General features: G+C 36.6%; 1 protein-coding gene across 1 annotated transcript; it reads left to right on the forward strand.

Annotated features, from left to right (window-relative positions):
• RAB1A (RAB1A, member RAS oncogene family) lies at positions 1–27,794 on the forward strand. The gene is made up of 6 exons (XM_035001417.1): positions 1–241; positions 15,702–15,774; positions 20,860–20,955; positions 25,419–25,514; positions 27,212–27,343; positions 27,551–27,794. Exons 1-6 carry the CDS (start codon positions 219–221, stop codon positions 27,746–27,748), a joined length of 618 nt encoding a protein of 205 aa, XP_034857308.1. The 5' UTR covers positions 1–218; the 3' UTR covers positions 27,749–27,794.
• The last annotated feature ends 58 nt before the right edge of the window (positions 27,795–27,852 follow it).

Genomic DNA, 27,852 nt, shown 5'->3' on the forward strand with positions numbered 1-27,852 from the left:
TCCTGTTTCCTGGTTCGCCGGCGGCCATTTTGGGTGGAAGCGATAGCTGAGTGGCGGCGGCTGCTGATTGTGTTCTAAGGGGACGGAGTGGGGAAAGACGTTTGCTCTCCCGGAACAGCCTATCTCATTCCTCTCTCTCGATTACCCGTGGCTTGAAGAGTCAGGGCGGCGGCTGCAGCAGCAAGGGCGGCGGTGGCGGCGGCGGCAGCTGCAGTGACATGTCCAGCATGAATCCCGAATAGTGAGTGCAGGACAGCACCGGTCGGCTGGGTCCGTGGGCCAGCTTGGAAAAGCTTAAGGGGAGCGAGGAGGGCTGAGGCAGGGGTGGGGGCCTCGGCCTCGGTGAGGTGAGGGTGGTAGGGCAGGAGATGCTGGCGGCCGGGAGTCGGGCCCCATTGTCTGACCGAGGAGGGGCGGCCGGGGGGAGGGGTCGGGCCGGAGGGGTGAGCCGCCCGGGCCTGGACAGGTCAGGTTGGAGGCCTTGAGTGCCCGGCGGGTGCGGAGGAACAGTCTTTTGAGGGGGTTGGGGCGTTTGGGAGTCGGTGGTGGGGCGGTGGGAAAGGGTAGCTTCACGCGGAGGCAGTGACTTTTGAAGGAAGACTTGTTTTTAAGGGGAGAGGCTAGGGTGGGAGAGCTCTCCTAGAGGGCACTGTCAGACCCTGCGCCCGCACTCTGCGGAGCTGTCAGAATCGTCTGGGTGGAAACCAGCTTTACTTGTAAATCTTGAGCTTGTTGGCTCTATTCTTTCACCCTCCCGGCCAGGTTGCAGGTAATATGGATGCTTTTCAGGACTGCGTGGGATTGAGGGGAATGAGTAGATGGTGAGAAGAGATTTTAAATTTTTAGTGGTTCTTTTTTTTTTTTTTTTTTTTTAAGTTATTTCCTGGAGTTCTTCAAGAACTCAAGGGGCCCATTTGCCTTCCTGAAAACCTGGGCATTTGTGAGAATTTTTTTTAGAGGACACTGAAGTCATTTTGTCTTCTGTAGGTCGAGAAAAAAAAAATAAACAGACCTCTAAGACGTAGGAACATTTTTCTGATATTATCAAAGTAAAGGAAGACTGCTGTCAAGTTGAAAGAAACGAACGGGCTCTATGATCTGTAGGTTTTGGGTTACCTGCTTGAATGCTCGAAAGATAGGGAGTGAGGTTCCATGACGTGTCATGAAAAGTTAATGCATTTCTTTTTCTTGCTTACTCAAGAAGTCAACACAGCATATGTGACACACCTGACACCTTTCCTGGGAACTGGTGTTCACTTTCCTTGGGAAGACTTCGTTGGGCTCCTCCTTAATGGACCTTTAAAATCCTCCTTCAGTTTACGTATATAAATTAATGAATGATTGGAGGAGATTTAATTGGTATTCCTCTTCAGCGTCAGAAGGCTTTGGGGGAGAGAGGGATTTTTTTTTAAGCAAAAATCAGTGTTTTAAAAGCTGAGTGTATTTGCTGCTTTGGTCAATTACTGCTAAACATTTCCCCTAAAAGGTCCACCCATCAGTTTAGCTGACTGTCATGTGTGTGTCACATGGCTCTTGCAAAATGCATTCTGACTTCCAGTTTTGTAATATGGTGGTTTGATGCTGAAATGTCCCCTTTTGCACTAAACAGAAGCCACTGTATTCCATTAGAATTTTATATACTTTAAGAAGTTGAGGATAGTGTTCTCATAGTGCCATATTTGCTATGTTGGCAGTTTTTAATTTCTTTATCAAGGACTCCCCAGGACAGAGTTGGTTTTGCATAATTAGGGAGAGTTGAACTTGAGGTCCCTAATTTGGTGGTTTTCCTGGCAACAATAAAGTACATGGATTTGCCACTTATGGAGACTTGTAAACCTCCTCTTTTCAGGGAGTTTCTTATATTTGCTACATATTCTTAGTATTATAAATAGATCTTTAGGATTAGTTGAACAGAACCATGACAAATTAGCCTCTGAATTTGTTTCTCCTTTTGTAAAATAGGATAGTAGGAGTCATTATTCCTATCAGGGTAGTTGTGAAATTCAAGTGTATGTAAAAGAAAACGTAAGAGCACTCTAGGTGGTATATGTCATTATCATATATGACATTCTAATAGTGCTAGGATTTAGGAATATGATCCTTACCCTCAAGGAGTTTATAATGGGATATAGAAAATAGATTGTTATATATGTCAAATACCAGTAGATCTAGTTTGTTCCACATGTGCAGGATGGATAGGAGCAAGAAGATTTCAAAGGAGGATGGAGGGCTGTGGTTGGCTAGTCTGGTTCAGGAAAAATTTATAGAAAGGAGACTTCTAAGGGAATTATTAGCAGATTTAGAGAAGTAGCAGGGAATGAGGAGGATTTCTCAAGGGGGAAGAAGGAAGAATGGTTAATAAATGGCAGTGATAGCAATTCTTAAGTATATACAGTGCCAAACCATCGGTTAGATTAATGACCTTAACAGAATCAAACCCAGACATCATTTTTATACTTCTTCTGCCATCGACTATGCCAGTACCAGGTCTACTGTATTTATATTCTAGACCGTGTCTATGAAATAGGAGTTTGGAAAAACCTTTGGAGGAGCATTACTGAAAATTATTTGGAGAGGAGGTGATGAATATTTTATTAGGGAAGGTCACAAGGGCAACCAGCAGGCAGATTTTTAACAATGTGACTTCAGCAGTTTTTTCGTTTTGTCTTTAATGAAGTTTGTTACCGTCATAAAAGTAATTAGTGAAAAATTGGAAAATAGAGAAAATGAAAAAAATCTTAGAGTTTTATCACTGAATACAAGTCCATTTACTTTAATACCTTGTTCTAAACTTTAAAATCTTAAATTTTTTCTTAAATTAAAACTTTTAATGGGTGAGTGCCTTTCATGATTCCATGATGTCTTAATAGCTAGCATTTATAGCTACATATATGTTAGGTATATTATACATTATAATACATGTTTGTTGTAGCACATGCATTATATGCTGATGTGATGTACACTAGATAATATTTAAAAGTGCAATCTAAATGTTCCTTGGTTTTGGTTTATCATCTGCTAATTTATTCCTTTTGGAAACATTTAGAACTCTTCATGGGTGCCACTGAATTTGGTAATGAAATGGGTTCTTGACAAAAGAGGTTTGGTTCTGTCAGAAAGAACAGGATTTTAGATTATTGGTCGACAAATGATTACCTGTTGGTAGCTTTTTTATTGAATGCTTTTACTTTATGGTCTTTAAATTGTAAGTTTGGTTTGGGAGTGAGGAGAAAAAGAAATATATCAGTCAAAGGTTAAATTTTAAGTTGTCCCTTTGACTACTTTCTATGTTATTTGGCTAAGCTTGGTTTGGGAGTGAGGAGAATAAGAACTATATCAGTCAATGGTTAAATTTTAAGCTGTCCCTTTGACTACTTTCTATGTTATTTGGCTAATATGAGAGAAATGACAACCCTGGATTATCTTTATGGTATAGAAATTAAGGGTAATGACTGACTTGTCTGAATTTCAAGTACAAACAAAAAGAAAAAGCAACTGGAAGTGGAATCTGAATAGTGGAAAAAGTAGATGGAAAAGATCAGAGCTTTCTTTTTTCTGGAGATGTGAAGAAAGATTTTGATTTTTCTGAGCTAGGTGGTGAAGCAGGCAGTGATTATTTCAGCATACTGGTTAAGAAATGCTTAACATTATTCTCATACCAGAAACATTTGTTCTAATCCATTAGCTTTTAGTGGATTTTTTAGTGTCAAGGAAATCATTTCGGCTACTTCATCTATAAGGAATGTGTTAATAAAGTATGTGTACCTATCATGGATATACCAGTTAACTATAATAGGAAGGACTATAGTAGTCTACTTGGATCAACTGTAGTTCTTTAATGCAGAAAAATTTTATAGTAAATGCCTTGTTTTTGTTTTGTTTTGTTTTTTAATATGGCTCCGGAGTGATGTTTAAGATTATGGCCCAAGATTTAATCAGTCTTATAAACAGCTTTTCTGTCATAGTAGACTTAAGGAACATTTGACTTTTTTTTTTTTTTTTGCTAGCACTGTGCTTTGAATTAATCTGTCTTTTAATATAAGGGTTTGAATGTAAAAGCAACTTAATCAGTCTTGTCAGTATAATTTCATTAAGTATGTCATAATTGGCTTTATAATTTTTATTTAGAACTTTTTTTATTAGAAAAGAAGCATAAATCAACTAAAAGTAAGTTGCCTTTTTGTTGGTTGTCTTGATGACTTTTTGGTGGTGTTGGTAGTGGTTTGAAAAATTCAGAAAATTTTAAAGAAGAATAATAACCAGTATTCTCACTATTGGGTATATGATTTCATAATGTCTGTAGAGAATCAGCAGATGTGATTCTTTGGGTAGTGTAAGTTTCTAGGAGCTGTACAGAATCTCCGCAGAATGAATCTTCAGAGTTTTGTGTGAATAGATGATCTTGTAAGATCATTTGAAGATAACTGAAATTTTGCATTTAAAAATTTCTTCTTTTTCATAATTACGTTAAAATGAGAGCTGTTGACAGTTTCTTACATACCCCAAATAAAATTTTTAAAGTTTAAAAAATAATGTTAAAGATGGAAGAGCTTCAGAATCAAATGTTCTCTTGACAACTTTAATTGACTTTTGAAGAGAATTTTGCTTTATAAGTGATTTTATTTCTTGGATAGTTCAGTTTTTTTTTATTCTGGAAGCAGTCTTAGTAATTTGTGGTCTGACATTTTGTTATAGTCACATCCTATTAGCAATCCCTTGTGTACATATGTTTTCTTGGCCACTTTTGACTATACGATTATGATAGTTTTACTATTTAAAGTTGTAATAGTTCCGTTTTTAATAAAGAATAGATTCCTTTTGCTAATGTTATCTACTTTTGTCTCTAATATATGAAAATATTTAAGGTCAAATAAAATCCTTCTTAAAGTTTTTTAGATTTTTTTTTTTAAGGTTTGCTAAAAAGTACTTTGAGTATTTGAAGATGAAAATAAGCCAAAAATGGGTATTGGATGCCAGTGCATGGGATATTTTAGATGTGTGCTTATCAGTTTTTTACCACTCTGAACTCGGTTTTGGAGTTTTAGTAAGAGTTAGTTAGGCAAGGGGTGCCTGGGTGGCTCAGTCATTAAGCGTCTGCCTTTGGCTCAGGTCATGATCCCAGGGTCCTGAGTTCGAGCCCCGCATCAGGCTCCCTGCTCAGTGGGAAGCCTTCTTCTCCCTCTCCCACTCCCCCTGCTTGTGCTCCCTCTCTCGCTGTCTTTCTCTCTGTGAAATAAATAAATAAGAATATTTTAAAAATAAAAATAAAAGAGGCAAAAATGCCTTTTTTTTTTTTTTAATCTTACAGGGAGAAGGGAGTGGTCAGACTATTCCACTGTTTTCCTGTAGAAGGTGGAGCTGGTACTGCTTTGATGTCTAGAATAGAATTTAGGGAAGAACACCTAGGTCTTGGCTTTTCTTTGGAACTGCTCTGTGAGTGTTTCAGATTATAAAAGGGTAATGGTGGGGTGATATTTGAAAAAAAATAATAGTTTTGAGGAGCAAGAGAACAAGTGTTGGTTTGTTGACTGACTTTAATAATTAAAGAAATGGGGTACAAAGGAGAAGTATGAAATGAAGCTTTCCTTGGTAGTTTTGTGGCTGGTTGGCTCAGGTGGTCAGAACACTCAGCTTTATTAAATCCAAGGTTGTGATAGGTTCTGATTAAGTTTAGTCTGTTCCTTGTTTGTAGATTGCTAATTCTGACAGGTAGTGTTAAGTGTAAGTGCCTTTGCTCACAAGGGGGAACACCTTCGGAAACACCGTTTTTTAATAGTAGCTAGTACTTTTAACAAGTGCTTACTCTGCTTGGCATAAGGTCTTCACACGGGGCATTTTATGCAGGCTGCCCTTCAAACTAGTGAGCTTTACAAGTGAAGTTGAATACATTATGTAACTGAAGTTTTCCAGAAACAGTGATGGATTCAACTTGTCTGAATGTATTTCCTTTGAATAACACTAGTACTTAAATGGAATTATTCTTTGTCTTTTCCACTCTGCCTGTATTGTCCAACAACTTGATTGAGGGCAATTACTCTTTTTTTTAAGTTTTTATTTTAATTCTAGTTAACTGTCATATTAGTTTCAGGTGTACACTATGGTAATTCAACACTTCTATACATCACTTGGTGCTCACCACAACAAATTCACTCCTTAATCCCCATCACCTATCTCACCCATTCCCCACTCCCCTCCCCTCTGGTAACTGTTTTCTTTATTTAAGAACCCATTTCTTGATTTGTCTCATTTTTTCCCCTTTGCTTGTTAGTTTTGTTTCTTACATTCCACATCTGAGTGAAATCATATGGTATTTGTCTTTCTCTGATTGACTTATTTTGCTTAGCGTTATACTCTGGCTCCACCCATGTTGTTGCAGATGGCAAGTTTTCATTCCTTTTTTATGGCTGAATAATACTCCATTATATATAAATGTATATTTTTTACATCTTTTGTCCATTCATCAGTCGATGGTCACTTGGGCTGCTTCTATATCTTGGCTGTTGCAAATAATGCTGCTGTAAACATAGGAGTGCATGTGTCCCTTTGAATTAGTGTTCTTGCAGTCTTTGGGTATATAGGCAGTTATTCTTAACCCATTTATGGTCATGTACCCCTAGGAGCATTTCATGAACTCTGTGGACCTGCTCCCTTTGTGCATACATGCTCATAACATTTTGCATAAAAGTGCATGCTGCTTTTTTTTTCCTGAGCCTATTCATGAACCTTAAGAATGCCTGATTTAAGGAGATTGAAAACAGAAGAGAATGTTTATTACCACTCTTTCAAAATGTGAAAACCTGAAAATGACAGTTTAATTTAAAATCTGGTATCCTGAACTAATTAGTTTTAAAATATGAGCTGTGTTTGGGCATGCTTTATTTTGATGACCTATTCTGTTCTTTCTTTTTTTAAAATGCTACCTTTCTGTTTCTCATTAAGTTTTTAATATATGAATTGTTTCCAAGATCATCGAAACAGAGGCATACTAAGTTGACAGAACATTAGCGTTCCCATTAAGAGCAATAGGTCATCTCTGTAGTATCTTTGCTACCTCAGAATCCATATGGATGTAGTTAGGGTAAATGCCTAGCCAAGTATAATATAGTCTTAAGCATTTGATGGAACTTATAAAAATAGTTGAATAGCTAGGTTTACAAAAGGACATTTGAAGCAACTTTGTGAAAGATACACTATGCATAATTATTTAATGCTTTATTTGTAGATTGGTAGCTAGCACCTGTCTTCATAAAGAGCAGTTGGGTTCATCACTTCCTAAAAGCTAAAGAAGTCGGAACTCTAAAATTTATCATGCTTTTTGAGCTGAGCTAACTTATTCTCTACTTAATGCAAATGTTCTAAATTAAACAGTGAATCACACTTTTCTTTATTTTTGGTTAGGTCCTGTGTGCTAGTTCATAGATGGTTTGATTCATTCTGATAGGTTTTATATGTATGACTTAACTTACTGATATTTTTATCATCTGAGTATATAAAATATATCATTGAAGGAATGTGGTGTGATAAAAAACGGCATTTGTAGTTACAAACCCTAGATTTAAGTTCAGACTGCCACTTACCTCTGCAAGTTATTTATGAGTTTTGAGCCTGTTTCTTTATCCATAAAATGTGATTAGTACCACCTCAGTTCTGAGTCTCCAGAGTAAACTGTACAGTACTATGCAGATGTTATTTGACATGTATATTCTAACAGAGGATGTTAGAATATATGTAAGTGGCGAGTGGTTTCAATTTTAAAGCTTTTCTCACACGTGATTAATCATCACACAATTATGTCTGTTTTTGTCTACTTTAACAATTTTTTCAATACAGATTTAAAAAAAAATCTTCCAGTAAATGCATACCTATATGTGTGTGTATACGCATGCATGCACATGCACACACACTCAGAGTTAATTTAACCTTAGAAGAAAGCTTGGTAAAGAAAACAGCCATCCCTTTCTCTGTTTTTTGATGTGTTTTTTTGATTATGAAACATGGACTCTGCTCCCAGGTCATTACCAATTAGTTAAGAACATGACTAATGCTTAAACAAGTATAATCAGTATCATAGTATTAGCACAGATTAAATCTTGTGATACTTTGAAAGAATAGAATCGCAAAATAGCACAAAAGATTTAGAGAAAAGGCCTATGATTTCTATCATTAACAGAAAGTTTTACTTATGTTTGGTTTAGCTGGAGAGTAACAGAGCACTGAACAGCAGGACCTTCCAGAACCCTTGGTGCTAGTTGTGGGATGTGGTCAACAATTAACAATTTGAGTTGTTACCACCAGCCGGAAATTTTATGTATGTACATTCTTTCTCTCAATCCTGTGAAGAAATAGTATCCTAGTTTTACAGATGGGGAAACAGAGGCAGAGAATAGTTAAATGGCTTGCCTAAGGGCATTCAGAGTAATTAGAATTGGAATTTTAACTCAAGGGCCTGTGATTTCACAGTCCTCGTATGCCGTTTTTAATTTACTGTGGTTAACTCTAGGAATTTAAAATTTGAGCCAGTTAATTAAGTGACTAACATTTCTGTGGTTAGTTTGTTTTAAAATTCATTATTAGAGAGGTCTTTTTAGAAACGTTAAGGGTTTGTGAAGTACATGTTACGAGGTACCTATTGTCTTTGACTTTCTCCTTCACATCTTGTGTTGGGTTGATATTTAAAGCTTCTTTAGGCTTGAAGTTAATTATTGCATCCATTCTCAGTTTTTCTACCCTCCTGACTGTTCCTGAATATTTATACTTGGGACCTTAAAAGTCGTGAATATCTTTCCGTGAGTAAAGCAAGTGAAGCAAAGAACTGACTTTCTTTTGCTGGAGAGGGCACAATTGCTGCAGACCCTGTTACTATTTTATGTGTTACTAGGCTTTGGGAGTTGTGACTGGTGTGATCATAGTACTTACAACTGTTAGTTGGGTAACTTTTAAACTTTTGCTTTAGATTACAATAGTAAACTCCTGTGATACCTTGTCAGCTATCTGAACAGAAGCTTTGGATAAATAGCTTCAAAGTTTTTGTCAAAGCTCTTGAAGGTTTTCATCAAGTTACCTTGCAGTTTGGAGAGAGGAAGGAAGAATAATAATAAAAGCCACTTACTGTGCTCCTGTAATGTGCCAGCAGATACTGTGCTACAGGTTTTAGAGGCATTATTTCTAATCCTGACAAGAAGCTTAATTGAGTGATAGAGGGTGCTAATGGAATATATTACAGATGAGGAAATTGAGGCTCATGGTGGTCAGTGAGTACCTTGCCTCAAGATCTGACAGCTAGTGTGCGATGGAATCTGGATTCAAATACAGGTCTTTCCAGCTCTAAAACCCATGCAGGCTTTGAAAGGTAGAAGAGGTAGAGGATAACACACCTCCTCCCTGGAATAGTTTTCAGCAAATACTTGTTATATAGGTTGTGAGACCATCTATCTACTCTCTTGTCCTCTTGTATGGCTTGCCACTTCTTTTAGCACTACCAAACTTTCCTTCATTTTCAGAATTCCTGCTTTGAATTTTTGGAACACTGTTCTAAACAGAGCTAAAATGGAACCTGGAAAAGTAATTGTCTCTAAATATCAAAGAAAAATGTGTAGCCTTAGTAGATTATGGGGGCAGTTTTTAAAAAATTGCTTGGCTATTTCCTTAAATTTGGAGGAATGACTCTTGTTTTCTCAGATTCTTGATAATTGATTATTTTGACTGTTTATCTTGAGTAACAGACTGCTTTTGTCCATGGCTGAAGGTTTATTTTGTTTTTTATTTAGTTTAACCCTTAAAGTAATACGTGCTTTATAAAATTCAAACAATGTAGAAACATGTGAAGGAACTGGAAACCTCTTTTCTCCAGCCTGATGGTCAATTTTGAATTGTTTTCTGTGGAGCATACTTAAAATGAGTGAAGAAGAAAAGTTGGTGTCAGACACAATTAACTGCAGCCCAGATTTTAATTAATCATTCCATACCCCAAAGTCTAATAGTGTATAGCTTAATAGTGAACTTGTTTGGCCACTATGTCATGATATCATGGTCATAATTTTGTTTTAAATTTTATATGTGAGCTTAGTTTTAGGCTATTTTCAAGTATGACATTTATAAAAAGGTAAAATAACAGGATTCCTTCATGCAAGTGAATTTGTTCCAGATGAAAAACAAATTTACTTTCCACTGAACTTTTAAAAAATAGTAGGCCTTTTCTAAGGTATATTTATATTATAGGTGACATTATGAAATTTGTATTTTGGGGGTACTGTGTGTGGATAAAAACAACTTTATGTTATAGTCCCTCCACTGTTTTATTTTTGTCTTTTCTTCCTTCCAAAGGGTGGGATGTTGAGAGTTTTGTTAATGTCAGTCAACTTTCCCTTAAAAAGTATTCACTGATACGTGAACTGTATCTGATAATTTAAATTTTATTTCATAAAAGAAAAAAATGTTTATTTTCATTTAATCCAAAAAGTTGACTTCATATACTTGTGGCTATATTGGGAATGTGCCAATGCTATTTGCTTATAAACGCAATCCTACTCTACCTACTTAGAAATCATTTGTGTTATGACAGTTATGCTGAACAAATTTGCAAAGGTGTTAAGTCTTTGAAAAATCCCTCTGATTAACACTTTTTCCTCATTTTTTTTTTTGTTATAAGAGTTAGAAGAGCTTACTGCAGACTTTGAAAAAAGTATAAAGAAGAAAATATCAATTGCAATCCTAAAATTTAGAAGTGCTCATTTTCCCCCATATTTTTTGTATGTGAAAATTAAAAAAAAATGTGAAATGGGTTATACTAAACAAAATGTAATCTTTTCACATAAGAGTGTTTCACATAGACAGTCTTTTTAGAAATTTTAGAATTCCCAGTAGCATTTTAGATTCAGACATAAGCAGATTCTTTCCTTACTACATATTTTATGTATGCAGTTTGGTAACTTCATGAGAAGGAAACCATTTTACCTAAGTAGAATTTTGAACCAAAGTTTATTTTAGTAACTTTTTAAAAGTATAATGCTTCATACTCACAATAGTGTCTTTTTTAAAGGTACAGAAAATTTTCTGTTAGTGCTTGCATACAAAAATGGTAGAGGTATCAAGATTATGTCCAGGGGCGCCTGGGTGGCTTAGTTGTTAAACGTCTGCCTTCGGCTCAGGTCATGATCCCGGGGTCCTGGGATCGAGCCCCGCATCAGACTCCCTGCTCCGCAGGAGGCCTGCTTCTCCCTCTCCCACTCCCCCTGCCTGTGTTCCTGCTCTCGAGGTCTCTCTCTGTCACATAAATAAATAAAATATTAAAAAAAAAAAAAAGAAAACAGATTATGTCCAGATCTTAAATAATGGAAATAAAGAATCTCCAATATTGCTAAAGTAGACCATGAATTGACTTACAGGAGAAACTGATAGCAAAAAATTTTTCACTTGCTATTATCTTTGATGCCCCACCATCCAGTTGTTAAAAGCTGTTAATTTCCCCAAACCTACCCCTGTCTAGCCTTAATCTGTGTCAGTCTTACCTTAACTTTCTTAGCTTTCTCACTGAATTATCTCCTCTTTAAATTAAAATGCTTGTGTTGTTATAAATTCAGCAGTTCAAAAGAGTTTTCCCTGATAATAAAAATACTTGTGCCTGAAAAGCAGCTATTAAGTTTTTATCTTATAGATTCCAGCATGATTTATGATTTGTTGATTTAACTTGAGAAAACACAAAATGTCTCTCTTATGTTTAAAAAATATCAGGAGCTAGCTTATCAAAGAGACTGTTGTTTTGTACCCATTTCACTAATGTCCTCACACTTTATTTTTTTAAACCTTTTTATTTTGAAATAAATTTAGATTTATAGAAGAGTTGTAAAAATAGTACACGAATTCCTGTATACCCTTCGCCTAGCTTCCTCTTAATATTAACATCTTTCATACCAAGGTACATTTATCAAAATTAAGAAATTAATATTGGTACATTATTAACTAAACTATAGACTTTTATTACAGTTTCTTCAGTTTTTCTGTTAATGTCCGTCTTCTTTTGCAGAATGTAGTCCAGGATACTACGTTGTATTTAGTTGGTTCTACGTGTTAGCCTCCTTCAGTCTGTGAGTTTCTCAGTCTCCTCTTTTTCATGATCTTGACACTTTTGAAGAGTACTATTAGGTATTTTGTAGAATGTCCTTCAATTTGGATTTGTCTGATGTTTTCTCATAATTGGACTGGGGTTATGGACTTTGGGGAAGATACTATAAAGGTGAAGCACTCTACTCGCCACATCATATCAGAGGGTACATGATATCAACATGACTTATTCCTGGTGATATTCACCTTAATCACTTGAAGTGTTGGCTGTCAGGTTTCTCCATTATAAAGTTACTGTATTTCCCTTTCCATACTCTTAGAAAGCAGTCATTAAGAGCCCACACTCAACAAAACGGAATTAAGTACATCTCCTAGAGGGAGGAGTATTCAGAGAATTTGTGGACACATGTTAAAGCCACCACAGTAATAAATATTTGGCAGGGACATACTTTGAGGCCATGTAAATATTCTGTTTTTCCTTAAAGTTTATTCACAAATCTTAGTATTCGCCGGTGGATTTTGCCTGCAGCAGTTCTTACTGTGGTGATCTATTAATGAATTTCTACCTAATTCCTTCTACACATATTTTTAGACTCCTGTCAGGAAGATTGGTCTCTTCTCCCATTTATTTATTTAATAATTGATACCAGTATGAACTCATGGATGTTTATGTTATTCTTTGGCTTATAACCCAATACGTGGTTGTTTATTTTGTGGCTTGAGTTATTCTGCCTTGACCAGTGACAGAACTTTCAGGTTGGCTCCTGTGTCCTTTTGACATGCCATCTCCCCATCCATTTTTCCCCCTGGTTTTTGGCCAAAATGTTAATCAAGGATGGCTGTAGGTCTTCTTTAGCTGTATCTCACAATGAGAGAATCTGATTAAAAATGCAAAATTAAAATGTTCTCTGATCTGTTAGCACGTGCTTTGTAAAAGACACAATGCTAGATTTTGGATACACAGAAGAATGAGTTGATTTATCTTCACACTCACAGATATGTCAGACATAAGAGTGGGGAAAAATAGATTCCAGGCTACTGAGGGGGAGAAGATATTCAGTGTCATAGTAAATTAGACATAGACATGAAAAAGACTAGAGGAAGTTCTGAGAACAGTGAATAGGATTTACTAGAAAATCTAAAGTAGAAGAGTGGTTATTACAGTTGTGAGTATAGATATCCGAACTAGAATAATACAGTTTTTTCACTTAAATTATATTGTAGACTGATCCAAGTTCTTGGGGAATAGAGGAAAAATACATTTAAAGTCTCACCATTTGCTAAATTATTCTTGACTTTATACCAGAATTCTCACCTTATGCTCTGTATTTTAAGATTTGCATATTTTTGTCAATATTTTTACTGTATTTTATAAATTATAGTTAGAGAAATATCTTTAAGCAGTCTCAAATCTCTGAATTCTCTTGAACATTCGGAATATTAATAACTTAGAAATAAGCTACTACAGTAGTAGGTAATTTTATTTTTTTATTTTTTATTTTTTAGTGGTAGGTAATTTTAAATGTCCCAATGCAAGTAACATGCTATTGATCACACTCTTCAGGTATGTTTATTCAACAAGAGGAAGAAATTTGTGAGATTGATTTTGTTTGCCATTCTCCTCCATGTCTCTTGTCATGTTAGTAAAGCTGATGGTTTGGGAGAGAACAAAGTAGTCTTTAGCAATAATTATCTCATTGCAGAGAAGAGTGCTAACTGTTCATATTGTTTATAAAGCTGTGAACCTTAAATTATCAAACTCATAAATGTTTTAAAATAACACTTTTTAAAAGTTAAAGTGAATGTGATAATTGAAAAAGTTGATTTTTAGAAAATTGACTATTAATTTCATTTAGACATAATGTAATTTGTAACACTTATTAGGAGGCATTCCTGTTTTTCTTTTTCCAGCCTTATGGTTACTCTGAAATAGAGAAGTTGATCTTTAAGGTAATGAATATTTGTGGCCTAGTGCTGTCCTTTATTGTTATGGGTTACAGTACAGCCATTTCAGGGGGTTTTATTGAGTGTTTACTGGATGCATGGCACGGTGCTCTGGGAGATTGGTAAATTCAGGGCATTTGTTGTGTCTACATTTCTGTTAAAAGCAAAGTAGTATTAACGGTGAGATTATTGTTGCTAACTGAAATGTAAATTGTTAACATGTACCATGTACTCATTGCTGATGTTCAGTGTTCATCATTCTTAAGAATTTATTTAGCTTTTCAAAGGAGGGTGTCAATAGTACTAAAGTCAGCAGCTTTACTGGCTAATAAAAGTTGTTTGGTATTAGGTATTATTTATTAAGGGTAAATTTTACAATTATTACCCCTTCCCCTCTCCTTTTTTTCTTTAGGATCTCAAATTGGAAAGGGTGTTATTTAGTTCATCCTGTGCTTCAGTCCCCTTCCTAATGACTTGTTTAAAAGCTGCTTATTTCCTTCTGTGATTTTTATTTTGTTGCTGACAAGGGCACTTTGGATTTTTTTTTTTAATTCTTTTTTTTTCCAGATATAATTAGGAACAATAAATGTATTATGATAACTTGGTAAACCTAGAAAAATTTTTTAAGTAATATGTATTACTATGTAAACCTAGGTAGCAGTTGATGAATATCCACAGAGATGATTACTTCTGAAAGTTCTATATCTTGCTTACATTTAAATAATGATAACTGTCATCTAAATTTAAATTGTGAGTGATATTTGGGTTTCATCTTAAGTTCAAATATCATTTTTTTTTAAATCACAAAGGACAAAACTGAAAATCATGAATAGATTTCCTTAAAAAATATGTAAATTCTCAATTTTGGGGTCCTTTTGAAATTACTTAAAAGAATACATAGCAGTGGTCCAAGTTGAAAAGGATCTGTGAGGGACTCCTTGGGAGGCCGTGGGCAGTATGTTGTCTTTAGGTCCAGGAAGGAATCCTGTTCTTGGAAGGAATCCCTGGGGCTGGTTTTTGAGTTAGGCCTGGGAGGTTAATATATGTAAATAGAGCCTAGCTTTCAGTTTCTGAAGAAAGCTTTAATACAAACTTAGAAAGTTGGTAAAGTTGTATGTTTATGTAAACAGCATTTGATTTTTACCACATCTCTAGTCTAAAATATTTTTTAATACAGGTTTTTAGAATTTAAATGATCCCCCCCCTTTTTTTTTTAAATGGGGAGAATTCCAGGTAGATGCTAGGAAAGGATCGCAAAAGCCCCTTCTTTGGAGGATTGCTATGAAATAATGATCTGGTCTTGGAATTTGAAGGAGAGATTTATGTTTCATTGGCAAGAACAATGGAAAGTTAACTCCCTGTATTCTAATACTGCAGAGGAGTGGAATTTATCTAGCATAAGTCTCTTGGGCTCTCCAAGAGTACACATTACTTATATTTTCTTTCATTCTTTCCTTGGAAGTAGAAGTTCATTCATCTCAAGAGATCATGGGTGGCATTGCTTACCTTTTACATAATTCTGTCATGTTTAGTGATTCATGAAAAGGGCTTCTGCTGTTGGTTGCAGTTTGGGCTTCTGAAGCCATTCATGGGCCTTTTAGAAGTCCTCGAGTGAGCTATTGTTGGCTATATTTTTGTTGTAGAACTTAGAATGAAGTATGCTTTTTATTAATGTGATCCTCTTTTTCTTTTTGCAGTGATTATTTATTCAAGTTACTTCTGATTGGCGACTCTGGGGTTGGAAAGTCTTGCCTCCTTCTTAGGTTTGCAGTAAGTTGAAATTGAAATGCCTTTAAAGAAATTAATGCTGTGTGTGTTTTCTAGGTAGACAAAGGATTAAACAATTTTATTCAGAATAAAGTAGTTCTTCCAGAATTTATATATTTAAAAGCCCCCAACTGTATATTCCCAGTGATATCTTGGACTCTTAAGTAGAGGACATGCTGTTGCTTTTAAAAGAAATTCAGCTAAGCATGATTATAAAGTTAGAATGTCTAATACTCTTGGTAGAGTTCAAATAGTTGGCCTGTGTTTAAGTGACTTGATGAAAAAATGAATCTTCAAGGAAAATTTTGGTAGAATAAAGGAAAAAGCCGGGCCTGGTACAAACTTTTTTTTTTTTTTTTGACAATGGCATACGTAGTGTTTTATATGCTGCACTTTATGAAGAGGTATATAACTTTAAACCTACTGAATAGAACCCACAGTCTCCTTCATAGTCTTTCTCAACTGCCTTCAAATTTAGCATGTTTTCCTTCTTGCTGTCTAGGTCATTGGTTCTCAGAGTATGGACCAAAGACCCTTGGGGATCATCAAGACTTTCTCAGAGGGTCCATGAGATTAAAACTTTTATCCTAATAATACTAAGCCATTAGTATTTACTAAGTAAGTACTTACTTAGTACTAAGACAAAAGACATTTGCCTTTTTCACTGTGTTGACATCTGCTCTCATGATGCAGATGCAGTGGTGGACAAAACTGCTGGTGCCTCAGCACCACATTAAGGCAGTGCTAAGTGCTGAACTGTACTCATAGTCATGGTATTTACCTGTATTTATTCACGGGGCGGGGGGGAGTTTTCACTTAAGAGTGTCTGATGAGAATAGTAAAAATGAATAATTTCTAAAAATCGTGATCCTTGAGTATTCTTTTTTAAATGTTCTTTGTGAGAAAAATGAGGAGTACATATAAAGCACGTGTACTGCAGACTGAATTATGTTGGTTGTCTTGAGGAAAATAAAAGCACTTGCATAGTTGAGTTGTGAGCTGAACTAGCAGCTTTTTTCATTTTTTAAATTTGTTTCTTTTTGTTTTACTTGAAAGAACAACTGACAAACTAGTTATGTATAATTTGATGGTATTGGGCAGACATTTTCTCAAATGAACTGAGACTATCATTTCAAGGAAAATATCTGATGGCATTTGCTGTCTGTAATAAAATTCAAGCTTTCTAGTCTTCAAGGGAAGATTAGAAGTTTATTTTTTTTTTTAAAGATTTTATTTATTTATTTGAGAGAGAGAGAACGAGAGAGAGCACATGAGAAGGGAGAGGGTCAGAGGGAGAAGCAGACTCCCCGCCGAGCAGGGAGCCCGATGCGGGACTCGATCCAGGGACTCCAGGATCATGACCTGAGCCGAAGGCAGTCGCCTAACCAACTGAGCCACCCAGGCGCCCAGATTAGAAGTTTAGAAAACTTAAAATTCGCCACTGTGATCTTGATAGCATGTCAGATACTTACTGTGACTTTTCTGATGAGTGACTGTATTAATGAATATCATTTAAAAAATGTATAATTTTTTTTTTTTTTTAAGATTTTATTTATGTATTTGACAGCGCAAGAGAGCACAAGGAGGGAGAGCAGCAGAGGGAGAGGGAGAAGCAGGCTCTCTGCTGAGCAGGGGGCCTGATGCAGCTTCAATCCCAGGACCCTGGGATCATGACCTGAGCCAAATGCAGACACTTAACTGACTGAGCCACCCAGGCACCCCTAATATAATTTTATTATATGTAACAGCTAGTGAAACCAAGGAACTACTAGAATAAAACATAGGTGGCTCTTTAATCTTGTGTGAAAATACTTTCTAACATGGAAATATATCAGGAAAGAAAGGATTGTTAAATTTGATTGCGTTAAAATTCATGTCAAGCGCATGAAAATGTTAGAAAACATGATAATAGCAAAAAAATATGAAGGGATGATCTTCTCAATATATAAAGCACACTTACATACTAAATAAGAAAAGGATGTTTGTCCTAATGGAAATATGGGCGAATAACCGAATGGGCAGTTCACAAAAGAAGAAACACAAATTGACAGTAAATATGAAAAGTTCAATTTTATTTGTAATTAAAGGACTTTAAAACTAGGTAATACTTAATTTTTATTAAATTGGCAAATATTAAAATCAGGAATCATCCCTATATTAAATCAGCAGTGCTAGGTATGTGGGAAGAATCTGGCATCTCTTGATGAAAATGAGTACAGCCTGAGGTGTCTGTGTTTCAAAGACAGTCTTCTCTGGGATGCTCGTTGATCTAAGTCATAGGTTTTCAAGATTTTTTATTTATTTATTTGACAGACAGCAAGAGCAGGAATACAAGTAGGGGGAGTGGGAGAGGGAGAAGCAGGCTTCCTGCTGAGCAGGGAGCCTGATGCGGGGTTCGATCCCAGGACCCTGGGATCATGACCCAGGCCGAAGTCAGATGCTCAACGACTGATCACCCAGGCGCCCCTAAGTCACAGGTTTTCAGTACTGCCTTCCCACACAGTAGAATTGCCTGGGAAGCATTTAAAAAATACTGATTCCTGGGCCTCTAGAATAGAGAGGAGCTGCACAAGGTATAATAATGAAATGTATAAGCTATGGGAGCACAGAAGGAAGAATCTCTAATTATTGGCCAAGAGTTAAAGAACGTTTGGACAGTCAGTATTGCCTGAGCTCAAAATCCAAGAATGAATAAAAATTGTGACCCAGGGGCTAGAGATTAGGAGGTATGCAGAAAGAAATACTGAAAATTTGGACAGAAGGAAGAGAATGTGTATTGGCTCAGAGGTATGCAAGTAAGGCACATTTAGGAACTTACAAAAATTCTAAGAAAGCATTTATAGTAAGTATTTCCAACAAAGTACCTGTCATGTGGGAGTGCTAAGTGAATGTTTATTGCACTCATTTTGTTCTCCGTCCTCTTTCTGTCATACCTGATACTTATTAGGCACTCATTTAGAAAGAAGTAAATAAGATTTATAAGAAATGAATGCCTAGTAATGGTGACCAGCATTTTGTCAAATTGCATTCAGTGCTTTAAAAATAATCCTTTTACTCAGTTATTCTGCATGTGCATAAATGTGACTATATGAGGAAGTCAACATGGCTACCTCTAGACACTTGGAACTCTCTGACACACATTTGACAATTTTCTTCGAACTTTTTTGTTTTAATTCCATGTACACATTACATTCAACATTATGGTGTCTTGCCCACACTGATTTCATTTCTTCCCGTTCTCTTTTTTGGAGTGTTGTAATGCGAATCCCAAATGTGTCACTTCACTCCTATATACTTTAATATGCATTTCTAAAAACTGGACATTTTGGGGGCGCCTGGCTGGCTCAGTTGGTGGAGCATGTGACTTTTGATTTCGGGGTTGTGAGTTCGAGCCCCACGCTGTGTGTGATTACTTAAAGTCTTTAAAAAGTAAATAAATAAAAACTGGACATTTTCTTATAAAATAACAATGCCATTGTCAGCTTAGAAAATAAATTTTGCTGATTGTCTCAGAAGTGTGGTATCACAGTTGTTTTGAATCAGGATTCAGACATGGTCTATACATTCCATTTGGTTGTTTGCTTCTTAATTTCTTAATCCAGAGTTTTTCCAACCTCCTTTTTTATTTATGTATTTTTCATGTCTTTTACTTTTTGCAGAACTTGGGCAGTTGTCATATAGATTATCCAGCATTTTAGATTTGTCACTTTGCTTCTTTGTGGTGACTTTAAACTTTTCCTTTATCCCTCCTGTTACTGTAATTGGAAGCCCAGAACTCTGCTGTTATTATGGTAGCTACTAGCCCCATGTGGCTATTTAAATTTAAATTAATTAAATTTGAATAAAATTTCAAATTCAGTTCCTTATTCTCACTAGCTAGTGGTTATTGTTTTGACTAGCACAGTTTATAGACCCTTTCCATCATTAAAGAAAGTTCTCTTTGATAGGGCTGCTCTTAATAGATTTAGGCCCATCTTTGTTGGCAGAGTACTTGCTAGGTGTTGCTTTGTGCTGGCTAAGATTATTCAGTGGGTTTAGGTGGTGATAGCTGATCTCTCCATTCACATATCTTTTCACAAACATTTTCACTTGAAGAAAAAGTTTTGTTTCCATTCTGAATATCCTAACAGATACTTGAGGAAAACAGGTGTAATTTTAAAAGTTTATCATTGGGTTAAACATTGTTCACACAAAAACTTGTGCACAGATGTTCATAGCAGCATTATTCATAGTAGCCAAAAAGTGGAAACAACCCAAATGTCTGTCAGCTGATGGATAACAAAATGTGGTCTGTCCACACAATGAACTATTATTCGGCCATAAAAAGGAATGAAGTACTGGCACATGCTGTAACATGAATGAGCCTTGAAAACTATGCTGAGTGAAGGAAGCCAGACGCAAAAGGCCACATCCATTCACATGAAATGTCCAGAATTTGCAAAGCCATAGGGACAGAAATTGCATTAGTAGTGGTTTCTGGGGTCGAAGGGGAGATGAAATGAAGAGTGACTGCTACTGGGTTTCCTTTCGGGGTGATAACAATGTTCTGCAATAAATAATGGTGACAGTTGTACAACCTTAGGAATATACTAAAAACTACTGAGTTGTGCACTTCAAAAAAGTAAATTTTATGGTATGTGTATTATATCTAAATTTTTAAAAGTCATAGCTAGGAAGTAAAAGTGACTCCTAAAAAAAAAACTGGAAGAGAATGACAGGAGCATTCCTTTGTGGTGAATACATGGGATGGAGGGTCAGGGGAGCAAGAGTTTTGCTGATTAGCAATTAGAAAAATCATTTGTAATCATTGAAAATATGAAACCTTTTTTGATATGATGTATGTAAAGAATTTGCCTAGAGATGTTTGGTAAAATTAAAGAACAGCTATTGAGAAAATCCTAAGAAGAAACTGCTATTAAAAAGTGTATTGTAATCAGAACATGAATTGAGTACTGGAGTGGGATGAAGTAGCTGTTCTCAACATGTTATGGCTTATAAAGTTTATCAACTTTGTAGATAAAATTGACATATTTTCATATTTCCTCTACTGAACATTAAGTTTATATGTTGACTTTTTTTTCCCTTCAGGATGATACATATACAGAAAGCTACATCAGCACAATTGGTGTGGATTTCAAAATAAGAACTATAGAGTTAGATGGGAAAACAATCAAGCTTCAAATAGTAAGTCATTTTTAGACTAGAATGTGTTTTGGAAATCATTTTGGTAAAGTTAAAATGTATTATTTACTTTTTAACATGCTAAAAGTGAAAGGATCTTAGGAATCATGTACTTGTGATAGAATGGTAGAATAAGAATTTAGATGAAAAATGACTTCTCTAAGATTACCTTCCTCGTTGAATTTTCTGTTCATAAAGAAATATGTGTTGTAAGTCATACTTGGTCCTAGTTCTTTCTCTTGTGCTTTTATCAGTTGGGGGGGGGGTCCTCAGTTGAAGTTTACCTTAATAGTGAAAGTAGATTGAGCATTTCCTGATGTCTTTTACTGTGCTGAATACCATGGCACATGAAAAGAAACCTTAGGGGAGAGGGTTTTCATGTATGTGGTTAGTTGAAAAGTTTTGTTTAGTTCTTTTGTATTTATTAGATTGTATGAACCAACTCTGTAGAAACAATTTTATTGGAAAGGAACTTAGCTTTTTTAACATGTTTTACAGCTCAGAAAACTAATGCCAAGAGATTTAATGACTTGCCCACAGTTACTGGCAGAACCAAGTGACTCACAGCTTCAGTATTTTGTGTCCCTGTGCCATCCTAGCCCCCTTATCCATTCCTTCCATCCCCAACCCTGAATTAAAAACAGGCAATTGTAGTAGTTCAGTTGTATCACCTTTATATGGGTTTGGGCACTACGAGTGTGGACATATCACTGGTCTTTAAAAACATTAATTTCTGGGTATCTTTCGGTATTGACTCTTTGTACAAGGTAACAGAAAACCAGTGACTGCTAGAAGGAGTTCTGGATTTGAAGTTAGGAAACTTGGATATGTTATCTTCACTCTGGTATTTACGAGTCAAAGAGTCATGTGTTTAACTTACTTGAGCCTTTTTCCTGGGACTCCATTTCTTATCTCTAAAATGAGCATGATGGTACTTGATTTACTAACTTACAAGGTAGTTGTGAGAACCAAATCCAGTAGCTCTCTGTGTGTGGATACGATAATGTATGTGAAAGCCTGTTGTAAACTTTTGGACATTATATAAATGTTACTGGTGATGTGACATACCCAAATAAATGGATGTTTGACAGTTTTTTGTATTTTTAGTTGCCCCATTTTCTCATCTGCCTTTGATAAGAAAAAAGAAGGTACATTACAAAAGAACTGTGGATCCATACAAGTGACCATACTTGATACTACAAATTAGGACTTGCAAGGATATAGTTACCAGAGATAGCTTACTTCTTTGAACCCGTGAACAGATTACCTTTCATATTGATTTTTCCCATTGTATGTAGAGTGCCAACTTTATACTTGGTACCACAAAAAATATTGCAAAAAAAGATGTACCCAACTGTCTAACCTAATTAGTAATGTGAAATGATTGTGTGTCATCATTGAGCTCATGAGATTTTAGTGTATATTTGTGAAACATCCATTTATTGTTACTTTCCTGTGGCTGGAAGGCATCTAACAGGTCAGTCACTCGGTCTTCCTTTCATCTTCAGTGGGAATTTCCTTTTGCTATCTGGTGCCCCTTTTTTTGAACACTTCTGGGAAGTTCACCATTTTTCAAAGCAGCTAGTTCCATTTATAAATAACTTCTGATTGTTAATTCTTTATATTGAGCTGAAGCCAGTTTCCTTTAATTTCTCTTATTCCTCTGCCTTTCGGAGCCGCCTAAACGCAATTAATTCATTTTCTGTTGGCAGCTTGCCCTTTAGATTGATCTTATCACAACCTTCTACTTCTGAAGTCAGTCATTCCTTTCTGGAAGCATGTTTCCAGAACCTTTTACAATTTTGGTCACTCTTGCACATTGTAGGAGTGCCTTTTATTAAAATGGGATACATATACAGTATGTATATGTATGTGATATACATACATATACATACTGTATATGTATGTATATGTAATCATATATGAGATAGAGTCCAGCCAGTGTGAACTACATGGGGTAAATTTTCTCTTGATTTGGACTTTGAATTTTTTTTCTCCCCTGCACTTCAGGATTCATCCCCTTTTCTCATAATTAATCCATTCAAAGATAGATGCAAGGTTATAGAGATGAAGGAAACAGAGCCCCCTAGAAAGAGATTCCATTTCAGTGGGAGAGACAAACATGGAAAAATCAGTTACCCTGTGATTATGAGGGATAGTGAGAATTAGATAAAAGGGTGATCAGTTAGAGAGGAAAGTACTGTTAGGATGAAAAGTCACAGGAGTTTTCAGAGCGGCAAGGAGAACATCAGAGATTTTACTCTTCGGATGCCTTTGCTTAGTCAGCTACAATTATTTATGTTAGCGTTTGTTCGGAAACAGTTTCTTCCTTTTCTTGTCTAATTTTGCTATCTTTGTGAAAGGGGTTGGTGGGTGGAGAAGGGAACTAATATTTTACGGAGCAGCTTCTGTAATCAGGCTAGACATTTTACAAACATTAGTTCATTTAAACCCCTTTAGCAATTCTATAAGGTGAGTGATACCTAGGCTCTGTAGTTGAGAAAACTGTTAGGTGACTCTCCCTAGTGTTAAATAACCAGGAACGTAGGTTTGATGTTTTGAAGTCAGGTTGCTTTGACTCCAAAGCTCATGCTTCTCCACGGATATCCTGAAAGACTTTGAGGCTCCTCACTTACACAGTAGATCTAAATAGTCTTCTGCGCTCTCAAGCTTAGTACTTTGGACAGAAAAGGTAATGAAGCTGTGGTGACTTGTTTGTTTGCTTTTAGATTAACAGTTAACATTTTACCTTATTTGCTTCATTCTTTTTTTTCCTGGAGAATGCTAAATTACAGACATTATATTTTACTCCAAAAATACTTTAGCGTGCATCTCTATTTTACTGTGTAACCACCATTTCACATCTAACAAAGTTGACACTAATGCCATAATATTCTCTTAATATCCAGTCTGTATTCAGATTTCCCCCCAATTGCAGTAGGGCTGGGTCTTTAAAAAAAAAAGGATGTGGTTTCACTGAGTGTTCCTGAACCTTTAGTTTTGCCATTTAAGACGTTAGTGGGGATCAATATATTCCAAAACTTTACAGTTCCTCCCTTTAGAGGCTGTTGGGGTCCCTGGCTGGCTGGGTCAGTGGACTCTTTTTTTTTTTTTTCATTTGACAGACACAGCGAGAGAGGGAACACAAGCAGGGGGAGTGGGAGAGGGAGAAGCAGGCCTCCCGCAGAGCAGGGAGCCCGATGCAGGGCCCGATCCCAGGGCCCCAGGACCATGACCCGAGCCAAAGGCAGACAGACGCTCAACGACTGAGCCACCCAGGTGCTCTGGTTCAGTGGACTCTTGATCTCATGGTTATGAGTTGGAGCCTCACATTGGGTGTGGAGATCACTTAAAAATAAAATATTTAATTAAAAAAAAAAAGGCTGTTGCTTTTTAATCTCCATTTGTCTTATGCATCGAGTCCCATTTTTTTGTGTTTTTAATGGTAACCATTGTGCTATTTCCCCATCAGTCTTATCTTTTACCAATCTCTTTTAGTGGGGTGGGTAGCTATTCTAATTACACAAATATTTTAAGAAGTTATTGAGTAGGATGGGCGCCTGGGTGGCTTAGTCGTTAAGCGTCTGCCTGTGGCTCAGGTCATGATCCCAGGGTCCTGGGATCGAGTCCCACGTTGGGCTCCCGGCTTGGCGGGTAGCCTGCTTCTCCCTCTCCCACTCCCCCTGCTTGTGTTCCTGCTCTTGCTATCTCTCTGTCAAATAAATAAAATCTTTAAAAAAAAAAAAAAAGTCATTGAGTAGGAGTAATTTAAACAAAATTCTCATTGCTTCTTTTTAAATCTAACAGTTGAGTTTGCCTCTTGATGTTTTTAACAATTTTTTAAACCCAGAATTTTAATGTTAACAACATAAGCATTTGTTTTCATTGCTTGAGCCTATATGGTTAAAGTGTGGTAAATGGATCTTAAAATGATTTTATGAAAGTATTTGGAATCATCTTTACATTGTTTTTCCTAGGATTGAGATAGTATCTAACTGAGATGGTTAAAGTACTGTCTTGACTAGTAGTTATGTGAATTAGGTCCTTTCAGTGCATGTGCTAGCAAGTGATTCTGTCTTATTTGTGAAAGTACACAGTGTTAATGAGGCATTAGGCCAGCAGCTTTCCTAATCAAGTCAACCTGTCTCTGCATTCATACTGAATGCCTTGCACCGTGCTAAGGGCTGTAGGGAATATGAAAAGTAAAATAAAGTTTCTGACTCAAAGAGCTTATTGGGAGCATTACAGCAAGCTAAATTATAGGCACTACCTTCTTTTCTGAATCTTCAGGTATTTGGCAATTACCATGCAATTTAGGAGTGTGAGCATTGAGGGTTAATGTTTCCATGTCAAATCCTGATAATTTCCAAAACTATGTAAATTTTAAACTGTTCTCCGTCTTCCTGCTCTTTCCCCCAACTCTTATTTAACGGAATTGTTTGGATTTCTTGATTGTTTTATAACAGTGGGACACAGCAGGCCAAGAAAGATTCCGAACAATCACCTCCAGTTATTACAGAGGAGCCCACGGCATCATAGTTGTGTATGATGTGACAGATCAGGTAAGTTCCAGGAGGGAATTGTGCTACTGTGGCAAAGTAGGAAGTTACTGTTTGATAAATATCAGATTCTTTGACTTTGCTTATATGGCATCAGTATTATACATGGCAGAACACTTTGTCCACTCCCAAATGTAAATGTCACATTAAAAAACATCTAAAGCAGTACTCTTTTTAAGGGACATTGATATTTTTCTTCCCTCCATTATTTGAATATCAAATAAATTGGCCAACCAAAATTTTGTATTATTTTCCTTTAGTAAATAGGAAATTTAGTTTTTACATATGCTTTCAAGGGACTGCTTATATTTATCATCAGAGTAACTTTTTGTTCATTTTGGCAAGAGTTCGTAGGGAGCTGTGGATTTGTTTAGTGTATACTGGGCTCTTGGTGCGAAGTATTAGCAGGAATTTGTTAATTAGACCTCTTAGTGAGATTAGAAGTCTCTGCCTATGGAGGATATGGTTCAGAAATAGGATGAGCTGGAGGAAGATTTTTAAGAGGACAGTGAGGGGGCACCTGGGTGGCTCAGTCTGTTGAGCTGCCGACTCTTGGTTTCAGCTCAGGCTCAGGTCGTGATCTTGGGGTCCTGGGATCAAGCCCTAAATGGGGCTCCCTGCTCAGCCCTCCCTGCTCCCTCCCTCAGGAGGGAGTCTGTTTCCTCTCTCCCTCCTCCCGCTTGAGTGTGCTCTTTCTCTCTAAAATAAATAATCTTTAAAAAAAAAAAAAAAAGGACAATGAGTAACTAAAGATTAGCTCATGTTGAAAGAATGTAGGGGGTATAGAGATAGTGTGAAGATGGTGGTCCAGGGGCCATGAATGTTCTTTTGATCAGAAAGAAAATTTCAGGATCCTTTTTTTCTATCAAAGAATGAAAGATAAACTTTGAATATTAAAATTTATTTTTCTGTGGCAAATGTTAAATCTCACCTCACCTAGGAAATCATAGCTAATTAGGAGATAATTAGAATCATAGACTTCTTCAGTCCGTGCCATTAGAAGTATTGGGTGAGTTATGTCAACAGGAGAAAAAAAAAATGCTAATTTTAAAAATCTCAGGTCATTACCATGGGATACTGAAGTATGAAAATTTTCCTTCCCTAAATATGTCTGTGGAAAAGAAAACAAGCATCTTTAATTTAGTAATTTAATATCTTTCGATATCTCGAGTATTAGAACACTTAGGCGCTCTTGTTCATGAACCAACATTCTATCAGATTTCAAAAAACAGGTTTTTATATAGGTGTGTTTAAATTGCATATTCCAGGGGTGCCTGGGTGGCTCAGTCAGTTAAGCATCTGCCATCAGCTCAGGTCATGGTCCCAGGGTCCTGGGATCGAGCCCCAAGTCGGGGTCCCTGCTCAGCGGGGAGTCTGCTTCTCCCTCTCCCTCTGCCTGCCGCTCCCCCCTGCTTGTGCTTTCTCGTGCTTGCTCTTTTAATAAAATCTTTAATTTGAGCTGTAGTTTAAAGATGAACTGTATTTCCCTCCCTTAAGCCTTCCGATTCTAATCTCTTTTCATATAGGTACTGATAGTCTTATGTCACTTCACTTCCTTCCCAGCACTGTAGTTATTTTGTAGCTAGAGTTGCCTCACTAGTTCTTCTTAGGCCAGGAAAGACCTTTGGTTTTTACGTGCTTATTTAGAGCAGTTGTGTCCAGAACTGTATGATCATTCTTAAAAATGTCTGTCTGCTTAGGAGTCCTTCAATAATGTTAAGCAGTGGCTGCAGGAAATAGACCGTTACGCCAGTGAAAACGTCAACAAGTTGTTGGTAGGGAACAAATGCGATCTGACCACAAAGAAAGTAGTAGACTACACAACAGCAAAGGTACGTCTCAAGTTTGATTTCCAAACTGAATGTGAAGGTGTTCGGTTTGGATGAAGTTGGGTACGGTCAGCGTACAGCCTTTACAGCCCGGGCAGTGTCTGTTTGGATTCAGTAAACTCAGGCCGTCCTCCCTCCCCATTTCAGATGATGGAAATGCACTAAGTGGGAAAACATGTTAGTGTTAATTAATCCTTACTGTTTTCTTAGGAATTTGCTGATTCCCTTGGAATTCCATTTTTGGAAACCAGTGCTAAGAACGCAACGAATGTAGAACAGTCTTTCATGACGATGGCAGCTGAGATTAAAAAGCGAATGGGTCCTGGAGCAACAGCTGGTGGTGCAGAGAAGTCCAATGTGAAAATTCAGAGCACTCCGGTCAAGCAGTCAGGTGGAGGTTGCTGCTAAAATTTGCCTCCATCCTTCTCTCACAGCAATGAATTTGCAATCTGAACCCAAGTGAAAAAACAAAATTGCCTGAATTGTACTGTATGTAGCTGCACTACAACAGA

The sequence above is a fragment of the Mirounga leonina genome, unplaced genomic scaffold (genome assembly GCF_011800145.1).
Source record: "Mirounga leonina isolate KUSES-001 unplaced genomic scaffold, KU_Mleo_1.0 Mir_125, whole genome shotgun sequence".
NCBI lineage: Eukaryota > Metazoa > Chordata > Mammalia > Carnivora > Phocidae > Mirounga > Mirounga leonina.

Bases quoted from the DNA above. Each gene is read 5' to 3' on its own strand.
- RAB1A (XM_035001417.1), top strand. From the start codon at position 219: ATGTCCAGCATGAATCCCGAATA. The intron at 242-15,701 runs GTGAGTGCAGGA...TTCTTTTTGCAG, and splicing joins TCCAGCATGAATCCCGAATA to TGATTATTTATTCAAGTTAC. The intron at 27,344-27,550 runs GTACGTCTCAAG...CTGTTTTCTTAG, and splicing joins TAGACTACACAACAGCAAAG to GAATTTGCTGATTCCCTTGG.